This window comes from Chenopodium album, chromosome 11, assembly GCF_948465745.1.
Source record: "Chenopodium album chromosome 11, dcCheAlbu1.1, whole genome shotgun sequence".
Lineage (NCBI taxonomy): Eukaryota > Viridiplantae > Streptophyta > Magnoliopsida > Caryophyllales > Amaranthaceae > Chenopodium > Chenopodium album.
The window spans coordinates 48,514,964-48,534,849 of NC_137844.1; the positions used below are offsets into that span (position 1 = coordinate 48,514,964).

Here is a 19,886-nt window from a genome sequence, read left to right on the forward strand (position 1 = left end):
GGTGTTCATGTTAGTTTATTTTTGACATTTTTTTACAATGTAAGGGCCTGTTTACATTTACTGAGCTGAACTGCACTGAACTGATTAGAGCTGAATTGAATTGAACTGAACTGATTGGAGCTGTACTGAAATGAGCTGAAATGAATATTTTATGAGAGGGGGAAATTAGGAGCTGAATTGAACTGAACTGATTGGAGTTGAACTGAAATCAAATTGAAGTGAATGGGCTCTAAGTTTTGGATATCATGGGGATTAGGCTGAAATTTTGGGGTTTGTGTGGTAATTTGATTTATTAAATCCTACTTCCTCTTTTTTTTTTAGTTGACCCCTTTATATTATCACGTTTGCCAACACATGTTTTTAACGATTAATATCTCTAATTATCAACATTGTAAAATTATAAAAAGTGGATATTAATAAAATACACATTGAAACGATTCAAATAAGATACCACATGAATATTTTATCGTATCTATAAACCACAAAAGCGAGTCAAAGCGTGTTGTGTGAATAGTGTAAAAGTCAAACCGTGTCAACTAAAAAAAACGGAGGTTTAAAATAGCTACATGTAGTCATATATACTTTAAATTTTAATCGGAGTTAAATGTCTAAACAAAAAAAATCAACAAATTTTATATAATTGGGACACACTTTTGCAATATCGCGTGTGATCCAAACGAATAAATACTAATCCAAACGTAATTACACCATCAATTTTTTTTTAAAAAGGTTTACCAAACGTAAAATAAAAGGGTTTTGGATTCATGGTTTTAAAATCAACTTTTGAATCAGTTTTGAAAACTGATGAAGGTTTCACAACCAATAAAGTAAACAAAAGTATACTTATTCCAAAACCCTTCTAAGACGACAAGATTTGGAATACTACTATTTTTTTTTTCTTTAACCAACTCTTAACAATTCATTGTAAGCAAACAAATAAGAAACCAACAACTCTTGCTTCAAAGAAACTCCCTACTCTCTATTATTCAACCACCACATTCCCTAAACACCAACTTCGATCCAATAATCCGAGTTTAATTAACATTCAAATCACAACACAGATAATTAATTTACGTGGTTCACCATCAATGCATCAGTTACGTGGCCTATGTCCATAGCCCGTATGTAGATTCAAGGCGATCCTACATTCGCAATAGCACAATTCTATCTCTCTCAACTGATCAATGCTCTGTTTTTATTCACCCTTTTTTTAAAAGAAAAAACAGAGCAAAGCAAATTATATTGCTTCATACCCATATGGGAAAAATACACATTTTGACATATTCATTATTACTATGTACCATATTATCTCTTGCTCTTCTTGCATTTGTTTTCTGCATCCTTGCCGAGTTCAAGAAGTCAAAGGTACAACGACTCGACAACGATCTTTTCCATTCTTTTTTGATCTTTAATTGTAACTGATTTATCTGTTTGTATTATTGGCAGGTTGATGATGTGAAAATAGATGGGAAATTGTGTGAATTACCAGAAAACGAAGCGTTTTGGTTTGGAACAGCAGCTTTGATATGTTTTACAAATGCTCAAATCATAGGAAACTTCATCATTTTTGTAAGATATTGGTCAGATTCAAAGGAAAGAAGATCATGTTTTTTTAGAAGGCTGAATGTTGCTACCATACTCTTACTTATTTCCTGGTAAGCGAAAATACATTACACTTCTTTAAATACATGTTTTAAACATAGTATGTAAATCATCTCTGGTCCTCTAGATTTGTTTTTTTTGTTTTGTTTAATGCTAATGTTCTAGTTTCTACTAGGTTATTGTGGATGCGCAATTAAAAAAAAAAAAAATTGAAAAATGTGAGTAAATGTAAAATAAAAAAATAAAAAAAAATTAAACAAATATTGAAATGAGATGAGTTGGTGTAAGAAAAAACATATTGATAAAGAAATAAGAGAAATAAATGAGATAGTTTAAAATTTTTTTTTTTTTTTTTTTTTTTTTTTTTATTTTTATTTTTTTTTTGAGAAAAGAGATAGTTTTAAATTAGCTGCATAACAATTGTAGGCATTATAATACATAGTGAGTAGATTAAATCATAACTTATTTCGTTAAATTTGACTAATCTAATACCATTACATCAGATTACCTCTAAGAAAATTCTACTTGATAACCTCTAAGAATTGAAAATTCTATATGGAAGAGAATTTATTAACTATTACTAAAACAAAACATTGTTGACGCCATCATTGTCCACATGTCACTCACGTAATAAATTTTTTTCCCGCCTAAATGCAAGGATGATGTCATCTCTTTTTTTTATTTATTTTTTATTGGAGGTACCGTATTTAAAAGTTTTGAAATTTGAATATTAGAAACTTCTACATTACAAGTACAACTTATCAATCTATCTTTAAAATATGAAATAATTATAAATAGCACACTAATAAATAGACTCCTAAATTGAAATGTGCAATAGGGGACGTTGAACAGGTTTTATATCATAATTTTGATGAAAATCTAAAACTATAGAATTACAAATATTTTTTGTACAAGATGCATAATTCTTATTTATAGTTATTCTTTTTTTTGTTAAATGTAAAAATTATAAAAATAGATTTTAAATAAACTGTGCATAGCACGGGTTCTAACTTAATTTACATTCTACGGAGTGATCTTCTACTTTTGAATAATTAAGTATAGTGTCATTTAATACGTTTTATGGCCAACCTTCATAATTTAATGATCAACCCTTAGGGCCTTCAGCTTATTTTCAGTTCAGTTCAGTTCAATTCAGGTCTTAACTTAACTTATCTCATAAAATATTCAGTTCAATTCATTTCAGTTCAGTTAAGCTCCAATAAGTTCAGTTCAGTTCAGTTTAGTTTAGTTAATCAGAACAGGCCCTTAGTTAGTAAATCATATACCCTCTCCACTTCAGCCAAACCACCACTCCCACCACTACTCGTTCCCCTATCTCCCTTCTCCTTCCTTGATTGTCGACACTGAAACTGGAGAGGGGCAATTGTTTCGGGCTAGGCCTGGGGAGATATATGAGAAGGAGAGAGAGAAGAGAGAGGCGATAATTTCGAGGGTAGGTTTTGGGAGGGGCGGTGGTTTCGAGCTAAGGCCAAGAAATAGTAATGTGGTTTCAAGACTGTGAAAGGGGATAGGGTTAGTTTTCGGGACTTGGGAAATCAGAGGGGGCGATTTTCAGGATGGGGAAAGGGAAAGGGGTGGTTTCGGGGTGGGAAGAAGAATGGGGTGGTTTTTGGGGTTGGGCTGCAGGTGGGGGTAGTAGCTAGGCACTGGTGATTGTCGGGAGGTAGTGGGGATGGTGGCTAAGAGACGACGACGTGATTCCGTTGAGTTAGGTGGTGGGCCTACGTGGTGGTGTGGAGTTAACTACGGGAATTAGTAATGTTGTTATAATTGTTAAAATTTGGTCATTTTATGGCTAAGTTAGCCATAAAAAACACATATAAGGTCACTCTACTTAATTATTCAAAAGTAGAGTGTCACTCAATAAATTACGCCCCAAAATCTAACATCCTAACATAGGTACTGGTCATTCGTGAAGGATTACGACCCAAATTTACACTTTTTCTAACCTATTAAAATAAGGGTAATGTTATATGTAGCCCTAAGGGCTATATATAAACATTAAATATATTCTTGAAAATTGTATAAAATTAGGAATTCATGACAAAAACACGCGTAAATCAGTGTAATTAGTGTTTATATTTTTATGATTTTTTAACTTTTTACGACTTTTAAGTGTAAATTTAATACTTATATGTAGCCTTGAAGGCTATGTATAGCATTTTCTTTAAAATAAATTTACATCCAGTTAGGTCAACATATGTGTATATATATATATATATGTGTATATATATATATATATGTATATATATATATATGTATATATATATATATATATATGTATATATGTACATATATATGTATATATGTACATATATATGTACATATATATATATATATGTACATATATATATATATATACATATATATATATATGTATGTATGTATATATATGTATGTATGTATATATATGTATGTATGTATATATCAATGTTGTTATGCCATTAATTTGCCAATTCTACTCATTTATTTCTTTTATATTTACTTATTTTCTTTATGATACAGAGTAAGGCCCTATTCACTTCACCTTAAAAAAATAATATTAAGTAAAATAATTTCAGTTCTATAAAAATAAGTTCAGTTCAGTAAAATTCAGTAACTATAAAGAAGAAATATAATACAAAATCAGTAAAAATAATTTCAATTAAGCAAAGTTAGTTTCATTTCAGTAAAAATATTTCCAGTTCAGCAAAAATAATTTCAGTTCAGCAAAAATAAGGTGAAGTGAATAGGGCCTTAAGAATTTCATTTTTCCTTCCTATATTTTTAATAGAAAGTTTTTCCGTCTTCTTTTCTTTCTCTCAATTCACTTTACTAGGGTTTGTGGCTTATATTAACTCCAAAAAAAAAAAAAAAAAAAAAAACCTACTCCATTCATCATTTACATCAATTTTGTTACTAAAATTTCTTACAAAAATGTTAGGGTTGCCTGATTTTTAAGAAATAATTTTATGTTTACTTTCATTAACACTTATATGCATGTGATGCACGCGTGCTTTGACATAATGACATCAATAAAGATATAGAACAATATCTAAATTATATTTACCAGTACATTGTTGTACACAAAACTAGAATAAAGGGTTAAGTTGTTGTCTTGGACAAGATATAAGAGTCTTGAACATAAATTTAACTATAAAGGACGTTTTAGTTATTTGCCACTTCATGGGTGTTTTTTTAAGTGTTACACTTACCAAATCCGACCATGTTTTAATAAGTGTTACACTTACTTTTTTGGTAAAAAGCTACATTAAAATATCATATCTCTCTTCTCTCATGGTCCCAATCTAAACCCACTACTACTTTTTTTTATTATTATATCTCTCCTCTTACATTCATTACTTTTCAATAAACTATTAACTCCGCTATTTTTCTTTTACAAGTTTTTAATACTTCAACTACCCCCCTTACATCTTATTTTATTTAAGTCAATTAAATTGCCTAAAACTATGTGCTGATCAAACTGTAACACTTTAAAAAACAAGGAGGGAGTATATAATGTCTTTTCCAATAAATATATATGTATGAAGTATAGTGTGGCCAAATTAAGTTTGGCCTAGTGAAAAAGAGAGCATCATCCGACCAACATGTGGTTGGAGGTTCAATTTCCACTATCGATAATAATTAGAAAAGGGACAACAATGTAAAGAACTTAATTAAAAGAACGGAATTTTATTTATAATTATCGTTTAGTCCGGGCGATGCCCGGGTCCATATGTTAAATATTCATTGCTTCAAATCTTGTATTATAATAATCTTAGATACTTTTATTATAGATTTAGTTGAAGAATTTAAATTGTATAAAAAAATTAAATAAATAAATTCTCGTGCCATACATTAACTATATTTAAGAAGCATAAATAAATAAAAGTAATAGATAGCAAAGGTGGTATGACTTCTTATTTATTTTTTAATGGACCCTAGTTTAATTCTTGACATAAACATTTTTTAGTTGACATGTCCCAATTTTCCTTGGTGGTGTGGCATCTTCTTGGTGGAAGAGAGGGGTGTCATGTGGCGTGTAAGAACGCCTTTTAATATATAGTATAGATTTAAAGCGAGTAATTTTCTTAACTTTGTAATATTGAAAACTATTTGCATTACCTTTTATATGTAGTGCAACATTGGAAATTGATATTCTCATGTAATTGGATTTCCTAAAAAATGCTAAACATTGTTTGATTAATCATGAAAAATTTCCTAGGAATACCCCACTATCCATGAATTTGTCAACCAAACACCGTAAAAATAAAAAAATAAAAAAAATAAAAAAATAAAAAAAAATCCTAGGAATTTTTATTTTCTATGTTTTTTCTATATCGAACAAATAGTACATTTTCTTTTTTTTTTTTTTTTTCCATACGGCTAAAATTGTACTTTGTATTATTCTCTTATGTTTGACTAACCACAGTCATTTCTAATTATTCACAAGAAAGTGATGTAGATTATTTACTTTGTAACAGGATCACCTTTGGAATTTCAATAATATTAATTAGCACAGCAACAAGCATGAATAGAAGGCAGCCTTATGGAAAAGGATGGATAAATGGGGAATGTTATATTGTAAAAGATGGAGTTTTTGTTGGTGCATCTATCTTGGTTCTTATTACCTTGGGATGCACTTTAGCATCTGCAATTGCAACATTAAGGAAACAATATCAAGTCTTATCTATTGAAAAGACTTAAAAAGGTGCATTTCCAAGCAAAATTTAGATAATTTTAAAAATTAATTCAACTAATTAAGTGCAAAGCATATTTCTCAAATATATAATTTGTATAATATACTACGTAAATGTTGTGCTATAAGCATTCCTTTAGCTATACTGTATTTTTTTTTTTCTCCTATTATTGGAAGTGTATATATTTGAGGAGAAGTAAGTTTCGTAGCCTATACTTTATATCTCACTTCTTTTCTCTCTTAAGTTTCAGTTTCAAAGAAAGTTGGTTACTTTCGACACATTTTTCCCGATTAGATTAGTTTATGTACATGTTTGATTTTCAATAATTTTGCGTGTTACGACTTTTGAATGTAGTTGAGTTTCATTTTTATTTGTTATCAAGTTTACAATATAGGGTGGAGTTATCGTTAAATCATTATTAGATTAGGCGTGTACGATGCACGATTTAAATATTATTTTATGATTTTAACAATATTATTTAGCTTATTTGTGTTTAATATGTACGTAGTACAAATAATTTAATCAAGATATAATAAATTGAGAAACTAATAAAGAGTGGAAGCCCCAATTCATATAATCAGTACAAAATATACGGAGTAGGAGAAAAAGACAATGTTTATAAGAAAATGAAATAGTCCGACCTTCCTTTAATTTTTCCAATCAAAATTGCATAATTAGTCAATTTAAATCTAAAATCTGTTAGGAAAATGTATAATTAATTTATCATTTTCAAATTTTTATTTATGTTGAAAAAAAAATGATGATGTCATTATTAGTTTTGGTGGGAAATTTTTTTATAAGAGGTTGACATGTGGAAAGTAATGATATCAGCGGTAATTATTTTAGTTATATTTATAGATGAGAAATTCTCATTCATAATAATCTTGCACGCACTTTTATTGATTAGATATCTTTTTTTTTTTTATTTTTTTTTTTTGACAAAGGATGAAACAGACTTGTAAGGAGGGTGTGCCCATCGTAGGGGATCCTTCTCTTTTATGCCCATGACTCTTTAAAAGCCTAGGACTTTACACTTTTCGAGATTGTAGGGAACATTTCAAGCATTAACCCTAAGCTTGAACCCCACTGTGATCATACACTTAAGCATGGTGGCGTCCAAAGGGAAGGAAGCTAGAGCAAAAGAGTCGCCAACAAGTTTTAGGAACTTGTAAACCGTTTACAGGGTGAAGGTTACACCCATTAACGATCCATGAGATCGTCAACTCCAAAAGATCTTGAACCAAATAGGGTTCGGGGATGAGGGTACGAATCCAATCTACAAAAGAAAGAACTCGCCCTATAAAATAGGCCTCTACTTTATTCTACTCGTATTCATGTGCGCTTTTTGACTAACATGCAAACATTAGATTAATCCTAAACCTGTTTAATCTATGTTGGTTGAATATTAATGCACAAATAAAACTATTATTGGCGATCACTTGAATTAAAATCATATTAGCCCAAAACAAGATTATTAATTATCTTATTAAGCGTGATTTCAAGTACGAATTCCCTTTAAACATGCATAAAAGGCGTGATCAAGCAACAACAAATAATAATATATATCAAGAAACATAATAACAATCATCATAATTATAATCATAATAATAATAATCATAATAACGCTAAAGCATAATAATAGCAAGATCCTAGGCATGATACTAACAAGATTAATAACAAACCCTAGCATGTCACTAAACAATAAAAATCAAAGCTTTAGCCCTAACATGATACCAACATGCTATTAGGAAAGAAAATAGGAAGCATCATAATAATATACATGATATTAGAAATTTAGTTGTCCCTAAACATGATACTAGGAAGCAATAAAACATCCTAACACGATACTAGGAATCAACAAATTTAAACATGCTTTCTACAAGAATAGAGCAATAAGATTACATACTTTGATGCCTCGTACCTCTTTCTAATAACAAAATACACGCGTTAGTAACTTCAAGGAAAATAATAAAATCAAAACAATTAAATTAAATAAAATAATTGAAATCGAGATTTAGGACCAAACCCTCAGAAATTATAACCTTTCACGTCTAGGGCAAAGGCAACTTAGAACTTGGTTAGGTGTTTCTAGATCTCGTGTATGCGGAATTGTGTTTGTGAAAAGCTAGAGAGATTTAGAGAATAGATTGATTGTTGATTGTAGATCGTAGATTGTAGATTGTAGATTCCTAAAAAACGGAGGTTCAGGACCCTATTTATAAGAAAACTGTCCGGAAATAGGTAAAATTTGATAAGGAATAAAACTCCACGCTGTCGCCGCAAAACCAACTTGTCGCTTGGCGACAAGCTCTATCGCGTGGCGACAGCCTGGATTCCTACGCGCTTTCAAACACGGAGTCCACTTATCAATCAAAATTGACTTGTAAAGTCCGTATGAAAACTAAAATCGTATAAAATAATATTTTATTCCAAGTAAAACTTATCAAAATATAATTATTAATTCTAATTTTATTAGGATTTAAGAGAACCTTCTAGAGAATTCTAGAAGACTATAATTAATCCTAATAACTTTAGGAATAATAATTAACATTGGGCCCTCCCCTAGATCATCGGGCCGCATGTAAAGATAATCCGGGCCCAGTTTAGTATTTTGGCCATAACTTCCTCATTATTCATCGGAATTGGGCTTATAATATATCGTTGGAAATCTCTTTGCAAGTCCCATCCAACTACACTACTATTGGACCCTTGTCGTGGACCAAACTAAACTGGATTGGATATTTTCATAAAATAGAGTTGTTTTTCGAAAACAGAAAGAAAGAATTTCCAATAAAAACTAACCGCAACACTTGACCTTTCACACTTTCACTTTATTCGATTATCATTCGACGCAAAAGGTATTCATCACTGGGTTTGGTTTTGGGGAGACATAAATGGGTGTTTACAGAGGTGTATTAGGATTTGAATTCCTGACTGTTTGGGAGACCTTGAATTAGAATTAATCAATCATTACGCTTTTTTGTAAGAAACTAGTAAGTAGTCGCCAATGAGTTTTAGGAAAACTCATAAACCTCGTTCATTCCTTTCTCCTAAGTAGAGTTCAAGGGATATTTAGCACGAATCATAAGTTTACCCATGCCAAAATTTGTCTACTTGTACCAGAAATGAGTTCGGGAGCGAGGGTACTAAAATAACGTTCCTTTTTGGGAGGAATCGCTATTCTAGCCCTAGTGCGGCCTCTACTAGCTCTTCCTTTTTCACAATTTCATCACCAAACAATATATGCAACGTGATACCTAAAACTAAGTTAGTTGATTTTATTTACAAGCATTAATTACGTAGGAATTACATAGCAAAAGTCGTTATTCTTTTTAATTCAAATTCGTGAAAAGGAACAATAAACAAGATTCGCCTTGGCTTAGGTGATAAAACAACAATTAATTATTCCAATTCTAATATTTGATTAACGCAAGAATGCTATGTGAAATTAATTAATTAAGATTTTATTTAAAGTGATCAAACAACACTAATTAATTAATTAATTTAAAGTTATTTAAATAATAAAAAGAAAGGTGATTTATCTAAGTGCTCGGGAAACTAACCACTTTTCTTTGCTACACCTTCGTTTAGAATACTTATGGACTCCTTCTTGTTCGGGAACCTCCACCGTAGGGACAAGTGATTAGAGAGGTGAGTGTTTAGGACAAGAGGGTTGATAGTGCACAAGTTCACAAAGTTTCTGCTAGTGTTTTCGGTTAATTTCTGTCTGTTTAAGCTTTGGATTAAACCCCTATTTATAGGGAATGAGTGCGTTTAGGGTTTTGAGCATTCTGCCGCAGAAGGTGGTGTGTGCTTCTTGAAGGGTGGGGCGCGCCTGCTGCGCGCAAGTGATTGAGATGCGCTGCCAGGGGTAGTGCAACTACTTTTCATGCGCGCTGTATTATGGTAATATTTGATTTAGTATTTTCATAAAATTCTGAATCTTCCGTGAGCGCATCACTGGAGGCTGCGCTGGGTGTCATGCGCAACCTTGTGAGTTGCGCGCGCCATACCAGCGCGACTTGTTGAGATGCGTGAGGAATTTCCTGCGGCAGCTTCAGTTTTTAACCTAGGCGCCCCTAAGTCCGTCAAAATTAGGTTTTAACTTCGGGTTTAAGCCTAATTATTGATCGGGCTTAGTTAGTAGATCTTTAGCTCATTTTGTTTTGAGTCAGGCTAGTTATTTTGTATTCTTGTGACTTAATCAGTAGTCCATAAGTACTCTTCACGTTAATCAACACAAAGATGGTTTTATTTATCGTCATAGCACTTCCGGTCGGGACAAGAGGCCAAAAGTAGATGTCTACAGTTACCCCCACTTTGATCGAGTCTAGAATAGACGAGGATCAAAGTAGCCATGGAAATAAATTCGAGACTCATTCTGCGAAGTTCCCTAAGAACAGAGAATCTTTCAGTAGTGTTAAGGTTGTCGAAACTATACTTGATTCGCTAAGTGTTCAAGACAAGTAGCTGTTAAGGCTAGAAAAAGTACTTTCTAGTCTTAACGCGCTAAAGAATCTAGATCCTTTGCAAGTGTAGAACGCTTTTACAAGTAAAGGTTGTCCTAAGTGATGTCATGTCATGAGAAGATTCGGTTTAGAAAGAGTAAAGAGGATGATATCCTCCCAATATGGCATCGTTGATCTAAAAGTCCCTTGATATGTCATTGAAACTTTAGTCCATGATTTTAACAAAGTAAAAGATGATAAAATGAGAGGTGTTTCGGTGTTCGAAGCCTAACACGTGAATAGAGGTTTTGACACTCGCTTGCCAAAATAAAATATTCGGGGTCCCCAAGATAGAAATACATGTCTTAGGACTGGAGGCATATATCCAAATCCAGTGAGAGAGGAGAAAATCGACAACTCTCTCATCAGTTTTGTCCACAAGATGAAAACATGCGTCTCAGGACTGGGGGCACGTGTCTAAATAGGTGCGACTTCGTCATGTCGCTCTTTATACAGGGGGTGGACGGACACCCTAACTGTCCGGTAAGCTAGTAAGCTCACTAACTACCGTATTTGCTTCCAATCGAGAATGTGTCTGTTCACGATGGTTCGGCGCGCCAGTCGACTCGTAAAGCTAACGCCTAAAGTTGAAAAGAAGTTGAAAATATCTATTATTTCAATGCGCGCGGTATTATGGTAAGATTTGATTTAGTATTTTCACAAATTTATGTTCCAAAGTGCAAGCCACAAAATAAACACACTGTTTGGAGTAGCTCTATTGTTGCAAATTAACCTTCTCCACATAACCTTAGGCTACTGAGGTCTGATCAAGAAGAGTATCAAACTGACTCTTCCCAAGAGCCTTAGTGAAAACATCCGCCAATTGCTCCTTAGTGGAAACATAAGATGGAGCAATTAAACCCTCTGTAATTGCATCACGAACAATGTGACAATCAATCTCAATGTGCTTCGTTCGTTCATGAAAAACTGGATTTTTGGCTATATGTAAGGCAGATTGACTATTACAAAACAACTTGATCGCCTTAGGGTGTTGAATCCCCAAACTCAATAGTAAGGCTTTTAACCATTTCAACTCATTTGTGATCGATGCCATGGATCGATACTTGGCCTCAGTAGAAGAGGTAGAAACTGTAGGTTGTTTCTTGGTTTTCCAAGAAATAGGAGAATGACCAAGAAACACAAGCTAACCTATCGACGAATGACGCGTAAGAGGACGCGCCGCCCAATCTGAATCATACAAACCCTGCAAAGTTAGGTCACTGTCTGCACTCAACAAAATACCTTGTCCCAGGGTGCCCTTTAAATAACAAACAACCCTCACCACCACTAATCAACCACCCTCTCCTTCTCCCCCTCCCATGGAAGCTACCCCCTCCCGGCCTCCCTTATCCCTAGCCGCTGCTTAGAACCCCTCACCCCTGCCAAACCGACCCCCTCCCTATCCCCATTACCCTCGCCGACCACCCTCCTCCGGAAAATAACCCAATTCACCATTCTTCTAATTACTCTTTCTCTCTCCCTCTCCTCTTCTTCCCCAATTAACCATTTTATGTCTCTTCTTCTTCCCCAATTCAACATTGTTCGACTATTGAAGTTATCGTCACGATTATGTTCGTCTCATTTTCTCTCTCCTTCACTTCTTCCTATCTTCCTTCCGTTATCGAATTCGGCGGCTTTTTTTTGGCAGATTTTCTCTTTCCTCCAGTTGGGGTGGTATTGGTGGTTGTAGTTGGCAGAAGGTAGTATTGGTGGGTGGTTTTCCGGAGGAGGGTGGTCGGCGAGGGTAAAGGGGAAAGGGAGGGGGTCAGTTCGGCGGGGGTGAGGGGTTCCAAGCGGTGACAAGGGATGGTGGAGCCCGGGAGGGGCTTGCTGCCATGGGAGGGGGAGAAGGAGAGGGTGGTTGACTGGTGGTGGTAAGGGTAGTTTTTTTTTTTATTATTATTATTTATAAATCAACTTAATTATTAAATAGTTAGTGAAAGTTATGATTAATTAGAAGAATTAAGGGGAAATCAGTGGTTAATTGAGTGATTAGAGATCTCAGGTTGTTTTCAACAAAAATATTTTACAATCTGGTTTCACTTTGCCAAAAAAATTTTATAAGGTTTTTTCTATCAAATAGTTGTTATAAATGGTTTTTATGACAAAATTTCCTTTCATTTTTGTTGGTTATATATACATATCATTTTGTTCTTGGCTCTTGTTTTCTTTGGAACTGTGGAATGTAACTGCACGTGTAAGTCAGATGTATGCTTTTACCTGATTGATAAGAATGTTAGTGGATATATCCATTGAATTATGTTGATTAAGTGAAGGTATTCAATTTAGCTACATTGTTTACTGAATAGCAATTTATATAGGTACATGTTTGTGTACCAAACCAATGATGATATAGTACTAATATGATATTTAGTCATCGATTCTTGATAGTATAATTTCAGTACAGTGTAAAGTGCAAGGAAGCCCTTGAGACTTCATTGCATTCGATACCTTATTAGAGTTCAATGTTAGTTGATTAATGTATGTCTATGTGCATACTTTTTCTGCTGTGATTTATGTTCGATTTGTACAGTTTTGAGTTTTTAGATATCATGCTTGGTTTTAGTTGATTTCTATACCTTAGCTACATGCTCTGTCTATAATGCTTTCATGACTAAAGTTTAATTCTAATTAGCTAGCATTTCTTGCACAATGTTGTTCACCCGATGGTCTTCTTGTAACTTCACCAAGTTTCAAATTAACTCAGTGATGGCATGCATTTGTCACATAAGGAGGCAAGAGTCAACAAAGATGAGGCTAAGCACAAGATCATAGTCATTCATGGCTTTGGTAGCACAAAGATCAAAGTCTACCCATTTCTCAAGTACGAATTAACACCACTTTATCCCTCAAGACTACAAGAAAAAGATAACTGCTTTGCTTCTGTTTTGTTCAGTTTTTCATGAATTGCATAGAAGCACCTTTTTTATTTTTAAAGCTGACATATGCACATTATAATTTGTATCCTAATTGGTAAGATTGGGTTGTCTTCTTTATTAGACGAATCTTGGTGACTTTCATAGAAATTACCTGATCACCATGCCAGGCATGCATGCCTACCATTTTTTTTAGACAAGGAAAACAGGGTGCCATCTTAACGTTGAACAATTATACCAAGGTGTCAAATTCTCAAACTTCTGTGTTGGAGACAAAATCAAGTGACAAGTTTCTAATTATGAAAATGATTGTAGACACCCAAATGAGTCTCCCCAAAACCAAACCCAGTGATGAATACCTTTCATGTCATTGATAATCGAACGAGGTGAAAGTGTGAAAGGTCAAGTGTTGCGGTTGATTTTTATTAAAAATTCTTTCTTTCTGTTTTCGAAAAACAACTCTATTTTATGAAAACAGACAATCCAGTTTAGTTTGGTCCACGACAAGGGTCCAATAATAGTGTAGTTGGATGGGGCTTGCAAAGAGCTTTCCAACGATATATTATAAGCCCAATTCCGATGAATAATGAGAGAGTTATGGCCAAAATACTAAACTGGGCCCGGTTTGATCTTTACATGCGGCCCAATGATCTAGGGGAGGCCCAATGTTAATTATTATTCCTAAAGTTATTAGAATTAATTATAATCTTCTAGAATTCTCTAGAAGGTTCTTTTAAGTCCTAATAAAATTAGAATTAATAATTAGATTTTGATAAGTTTTACTTGGAATAAAATATTATTTTATGAAAAATACGATTTCAGTTTTCATACGGACTTTACAAATCGATTTTGATTGATAAGTGGACTCCGTGTTTGAAAGCGCGTAGGAATCCAGGCTGTCGCCACGCGACAAGCCTTGTCGCCACGCGACAAGCCTTGTCGCCACGCGACAGAGATTGTCGCCAAGCGATAAGGTCGGTTTTGCAGCGCTAGAGTGGAGTTTTATTCCTTATCAAATTCTACCTATTTCCGGACTGTTTTCTTATAAATAGGGTCCTGAACCTCCGTTTTTATTCACATCCACAATCATCAATTATCTACAATCATCATCTCTCTAGCTTTTTACAAACAAAATTCCGCATTCACGAGATCTAGACACACCTAGCCAAGTTCGAAGTTGCATTCGCCCTAGACGTGGAAGGTTATAATTTCTAAGGGTTTGGTCCAAAATCTCGATTTCAATTATTTTATTTAATTTAATTGTTTTGATTTTATATTTTCATTGAAGTTACTAACGCGTGTATTTTGTCATTAGAAAGAGGTACGAGGCATCAAAGTATGTAATCTTATTGCTCTATTCTTGTAGAAAGCATGTTTAAATTTTTTTAATTCCTAGTATCATGTTAGGATGTTTTTATTGCTTTCTAGTATCATGTTTAGGGTGCCTTTTATTCTTTTCTAATATCATGTTAGTATCATGTTAGGGCTAAAGCTTTGATTTTTATTGCTTAGTGACATGTTAGGGTTTGTTATTAATCTTGTTAGTATCATGCCTAGGATCTTGCTATTATTATGCTTTAACATGATTATTATTGTTATAATTATTGTTTTTATAATTATTATTTTTATGATTATTATGTTGCTTGATGCTTATTCATTGTTATTGCTTGATCACGCCTTTTATGCATGTTTAAAGGGAATTTGTACTTGTAGTCGCGCTTAATAAGATAATTAATAATCTTGTTTAAGGCTAATATGATTATAATTCAAGTGATCGCCAATAATAGATTTATTTGTGCATTAAATTCAACCAACATAGATAAACAAGTTTAGGGTTAATCTGTTGATTGCATGTTAGTCAGAAAGCGCATATGAATACGAGAAGAATGAAGTAGAGGCCTATTATTAGGGCAGGTTTAATCTCTTTTAGGTTAGATTTGTACCTTCATCCCCGAACCCTATTTGGTTCAAGACCTTTTGGAGTTGACGATCTCATGGATCGTTAAGGGGTGTAATCTTCACCTTGTGAACGGTTTACAAGTTCCTAAAACTTGTTGGCGACTCTTTTGCTCTAGCTTCTTTCCCTTTGGACGCCATCATACTTAAGTGTATGATCACAGTGGGGTTCAAGCTTGGGGTTAATGCTTGAAATATTCCCTACAGTTTTTGGCGACTCCACTGGGGAGGATTTCTATTTTAATTCCTGAAATTTATTTCGGCAATGATTTAGAATGAGTGGATGAGACTCGAAAAGTTCTAAGTATTTCATGTGCGTAATTTTGATTAGCATTATTGTCATACGCATAAAAAAGGTCCTCATTGGATAGAGCATCCGAAATGAGTAAAAAACATAGGATTTTTACACGTCGGAAATTTGAGAAATATCTTTCACAACTAGAATTGAAATAATACTGCAAAATCTGGAAAATTCTAAGAACGTAGATACCTGCTGAGGCATGTAGGAACTAGGGTATAGAAAACAAGGCTTGTCGCCTGTAAAGTGCTTCTGTCGCCTGGCGACAGGGGTACTTTTTCGGCGACAGTCCCTGTAGTCTGGCGCCAAGTTCTTCCAATACCGAGGCAGAACTCTGCCTTCTTGTTTTGACCATTTCTAGCACTGTTGGCTCAATTCTACTTCCTGATTGAGTTTTTCTCTCTTTTCTGAAACCCATATGTGTTCTACATATGGACATAACCCTCTAGGGGTTCACGCTCCATCTACCCAATCGAACGCTCCTGACAACGACGGGTACATCCGAGTTTGTGAATCCACCAAACCATGGAAGCAAGTTTTTAACTTGCGGGGTCCCATCCACTCGCGTCAACCCTTCCAAAGGTAAGGCTTTCGCGCGGTGCATCCGGACTCATAACCATGGACCCTCTTTGACTAACCCATATCCTTGAACTTTAGAGAACTAGAGCCATGGTTAGGTTGCAAACTCATTGCATCATGTTGTGACTATTTGAACTATTTGTGCATTCTTTGCTTGTGCATACCCTATATGTGCTAACCGTTTTTTTGACTTGTGCTTAAGTTTAAATAAATCAATTAATGAATAAAAAGGACTTTGTCTAACTAATTAATTAATTAATTTGACTAATTAAAGTCTAATAAAGTAATTAATCTGACTTAGTACGACTATAGTCATGTCCCCTTAAAGTAAGCTTACTGGAAACGGTCCCAGATTAATGTTCCAGCAATGGCGTAGAAATTTGGGCTGTGGCGCCGCAGTTTACTGCTTGTCGCCTGGCGACATATTTGTCGTTTGGCGACAAGCTTCAAACTGTGGCGACAGTTCTGTTATTCCGGCGACAGTCCAGATTCTTACTCGAGTCATCACGACGAGTTTAATTAAACAGTCTACTAATTAGTTTAACCAATTTGTTAATGGTTTTAGCCATGTTTTAGTCCTTAATTGAGTCTAGGCACTTAGTCCCATGGTCATACATAAGAGCCTTAACATGTCACATACACTCACTAGTGTTAGCACACACTTTATATAGTCACCATGACCATGTCTTAGGTTCATGCATGAGTCGGTTTTTTCCGTCATTTGAGTTGGGGGTACATTATATTCCTAATTTTTTCATACCTCTCCATCTACATCATCTTTCCATTCTCTACATGCTTTTCCCATGTCACAATATTCATTCTTCCTACCTTCTTCCATCTATGGCATGTTGAATAGAGTTGAGTCAAATAATTAACAATGAATATCCCTTAGTTTCCCTTTCCACAGTACTTGGTCAAGGAGAGAAGGACGATTAATCAAAGAAATCACCTTTATTCAAGTTCAACTTTTTGATAAGCCAATCGGTCGAAAAAGGAAAGCTAAGAAGATAATGGCAAGTCAGGAAGAAGTCAACGAACTCAAGAGACAAGTGGCTAACATTGCTGAAGAATCTGACTCTCCAAATCAATGACCCTGTGAGACAACAGCAAATGGAGCTCATCTAGGAAAATTAGAGCAAATTTTCCAATGACTATAGATTGCAGGGCATTAGCTCACAAGGGGTCTCGCTGGACAAGGATCTTCTTCCGCAGAATTTCAATGCCAACGACATCCCGAAATTCAAGGCAATGGATAACCCTTATTTTCATTTAAGAGCCTTTGAAACTGTAATGAATATTAAGGGAATAGATAAGAAAGCTTTTCATTCTATGTTTTCTCTATCTTTAGAAACCGTTTGTCAGCAATGGTACTGTAGACACCCATTTGTGTCTCCCCAAAACCAAACCCAGTGATGAACGCCTTGCACGTTGTGTTATTATCGAATTAGGTGAAAGTGATTCGAAAGTCGAGTGTTGCGGTTTAGTTTTAATTAAATTCTTTTCTCTCTGTTTTTGAAAATGACTCTATTTTATGAAAACGTCCAATTCAGTTTATTTTGGTCCATGATAAGGGTCCAATAATGGTGTAGATGGATGGGGCTCGAAAAGACCTTTCCAACGATATATTATAAGCCCGATTCCGATGAATAATGAGGAAGTTATGGCCAAAATACTAAACTGGGCCCGGTTAATTATTTTTAAATACGGCCCAATGATCTAGAGGAGGGCCCAATATTAATTGTTATTCCTAAAATTATTAGGATTAATTATAGTTTTCTAGAAGTTTCTAGAAAATTCCTTTTAATTCTAATATTGTTAGATTTAATAATTAATTATTTTTAAAAGATTTTTATTTGGAATAAAATATGGTTTTATTATCTTAAAAATATATTTTTATCTTCTGTACGGATTCCGTAGATCAAGTTGATTAAAGATCGGATTCCGCGTGAAGAAAAACGCGCTAATACAGGCTGTCGCCAAACGACAAGTCTGTCGCCGCGCGACAGAGTAAATTCCTGGCGACAACGTGGAGTTTTATTCCTTATCAAATTCTATGTTTTTCTGGATTATTTTCATTATAAATAGCGTCCGAATCCCTGTTTTCAAAAATCATCATCATCTACAAACAATATTCTCTCTATACTCTCTTTCTTAATTCTTTTCTTTTTCTCTCTCTTTCTAAACAACCTTTTTACACACAATATTCCGCATTCACAAGACTTAGAGTCTCTTAGCCAAGTTCGAAGTTGCCTTCGCCCCAGACGTGCAAGGTTGATATTTTCTGAGGGTTTGGTCCAAAACTAGTCAAAACTTTATTTAATTTGATTTCAATTTAATTTTTTAATTCTTTAATTGTTCTTTATTATTTTCATTGAAGTTTACTAACTTGTGTATTTTGTTATTAGAAAGAGGTACGAGGCTTCAAAGTATGTAATCTTATTACTCTCTTTCAATGTAGAAAGCATGTTTAGATTTGTTTATTATTGCCTTATAATTCCTAGTGTCATGTTAGGATGTTTAATATTCCTAGTATCATGTTAGGATGTTCTTAATGCTTTCTAGTATCATGTTTGGAGCGCCTTTAATTCTTTCTAATATCATGTTAGTACCATGTTAGGTTTAAAGCTTTGGTCTTTATTGCTTAGTGACATGCTAGGGTTTGTTATTAATCTTGTTAGTATCATGCCTAGGATCTTGCTATTATTATTAAGCTTTATTATATCATGCTATTATCATCGTTGTTATTATTTAATATTGTTTATTATTTATGTTGCTTGATATTTATATATTATTGTTATTGCTTGATCACGCCTTTTATGCAGGTTTAAAGGGAATTTGTACTTGAAATCACGCTTAATAAGATAATTATTAATTTGGTTTAGGCTAATGTGATTTTAATTCAAGTGATCGCCAATAATAGTTTATTTGTGCATTAATTTCAACCAACATAGATAAATAGGGTAGGTTCAATATAATGTTTGTATGTTATTCGAAAAGCGCACATGAATACGAGCAGAACAAAGTAGAGGCCTATTTTATAGGGCGGGTCCTTTCTTTTGTAGATTGGATTCGTACCTTCATCCCCGGACCCTATTTGGTTCAAGACCTTATGGAGTAGTTGATGGTCCTTTTGGATTGTCTTTTGGGTTTACAAGTTCCTAAAACTTGTTGGCGACTCTTTTTGCTCTTTGTCTTTCCCTTTGGAACGCCACCGTACTTTAGTGTATGATCACAGTGGGGTTCAAGTTTGGGGTTATCGTAATGCTTGAAATATTCCCTACAGTTTTTGGCGACTCCACTGGGGAGGATTTCTATTTATATTCCTGAAATTTATTTAAGTTTTGGCAATTATTTAGAATGAGCGGAT

General features: G+C 34.0%; 1 protein-coding gene across 1 annotated transcript; it reads left to right on the top strand.

Annotated features, from left to right (window-relative positions):
- The first annotated feature begins 959 nt into the window (after positions 1-959).
- LOC145569018 (protein MODIFYING WALL LIGNIN-1-like) lies at positions 960-6,599 on the top strand. The gene is made up of 3 exons (XM_081628394.1): positions 960-1,365; positions 1,447-1,655; positions 6,087-6,599. The coding sequence occupies exons 1-3, from the start codon at positions 1,258-1,260 to the stop codon at positions 6,307-6,309; spliced, it is 540 nt and encodes a 179-aa protein (XP_081484520.1). The 5' UTR covers positions 960-1,257; the 3' UTR covers positions 6,310-6,599.
- Positions 6,600-19,886: the final 13,287 nt, after the last annotated feature.

Coding starts and splice junctions, on each gene's coding strand:
- LOC145569018 (XM_081628394.1), top strand. CDS start 1,258: ATGGGAAAAATACACATTTTGACATATTCATTATTACTATGTACCATA. Junction 1,366..1,446: donor CCGAGTTCAAGAAGTCAAAG/GTACAACGACTC, acceptor TATTATTGGCAG/GTTGATGATGTGAAAATAGA. Junction 1,656..6,086: donor ATACTCTTACTTATTTCCTG/GTAAGCGAAAAT, acceptor ACTTTGTAACAG/GATCACCTTTGGAATTTCAA.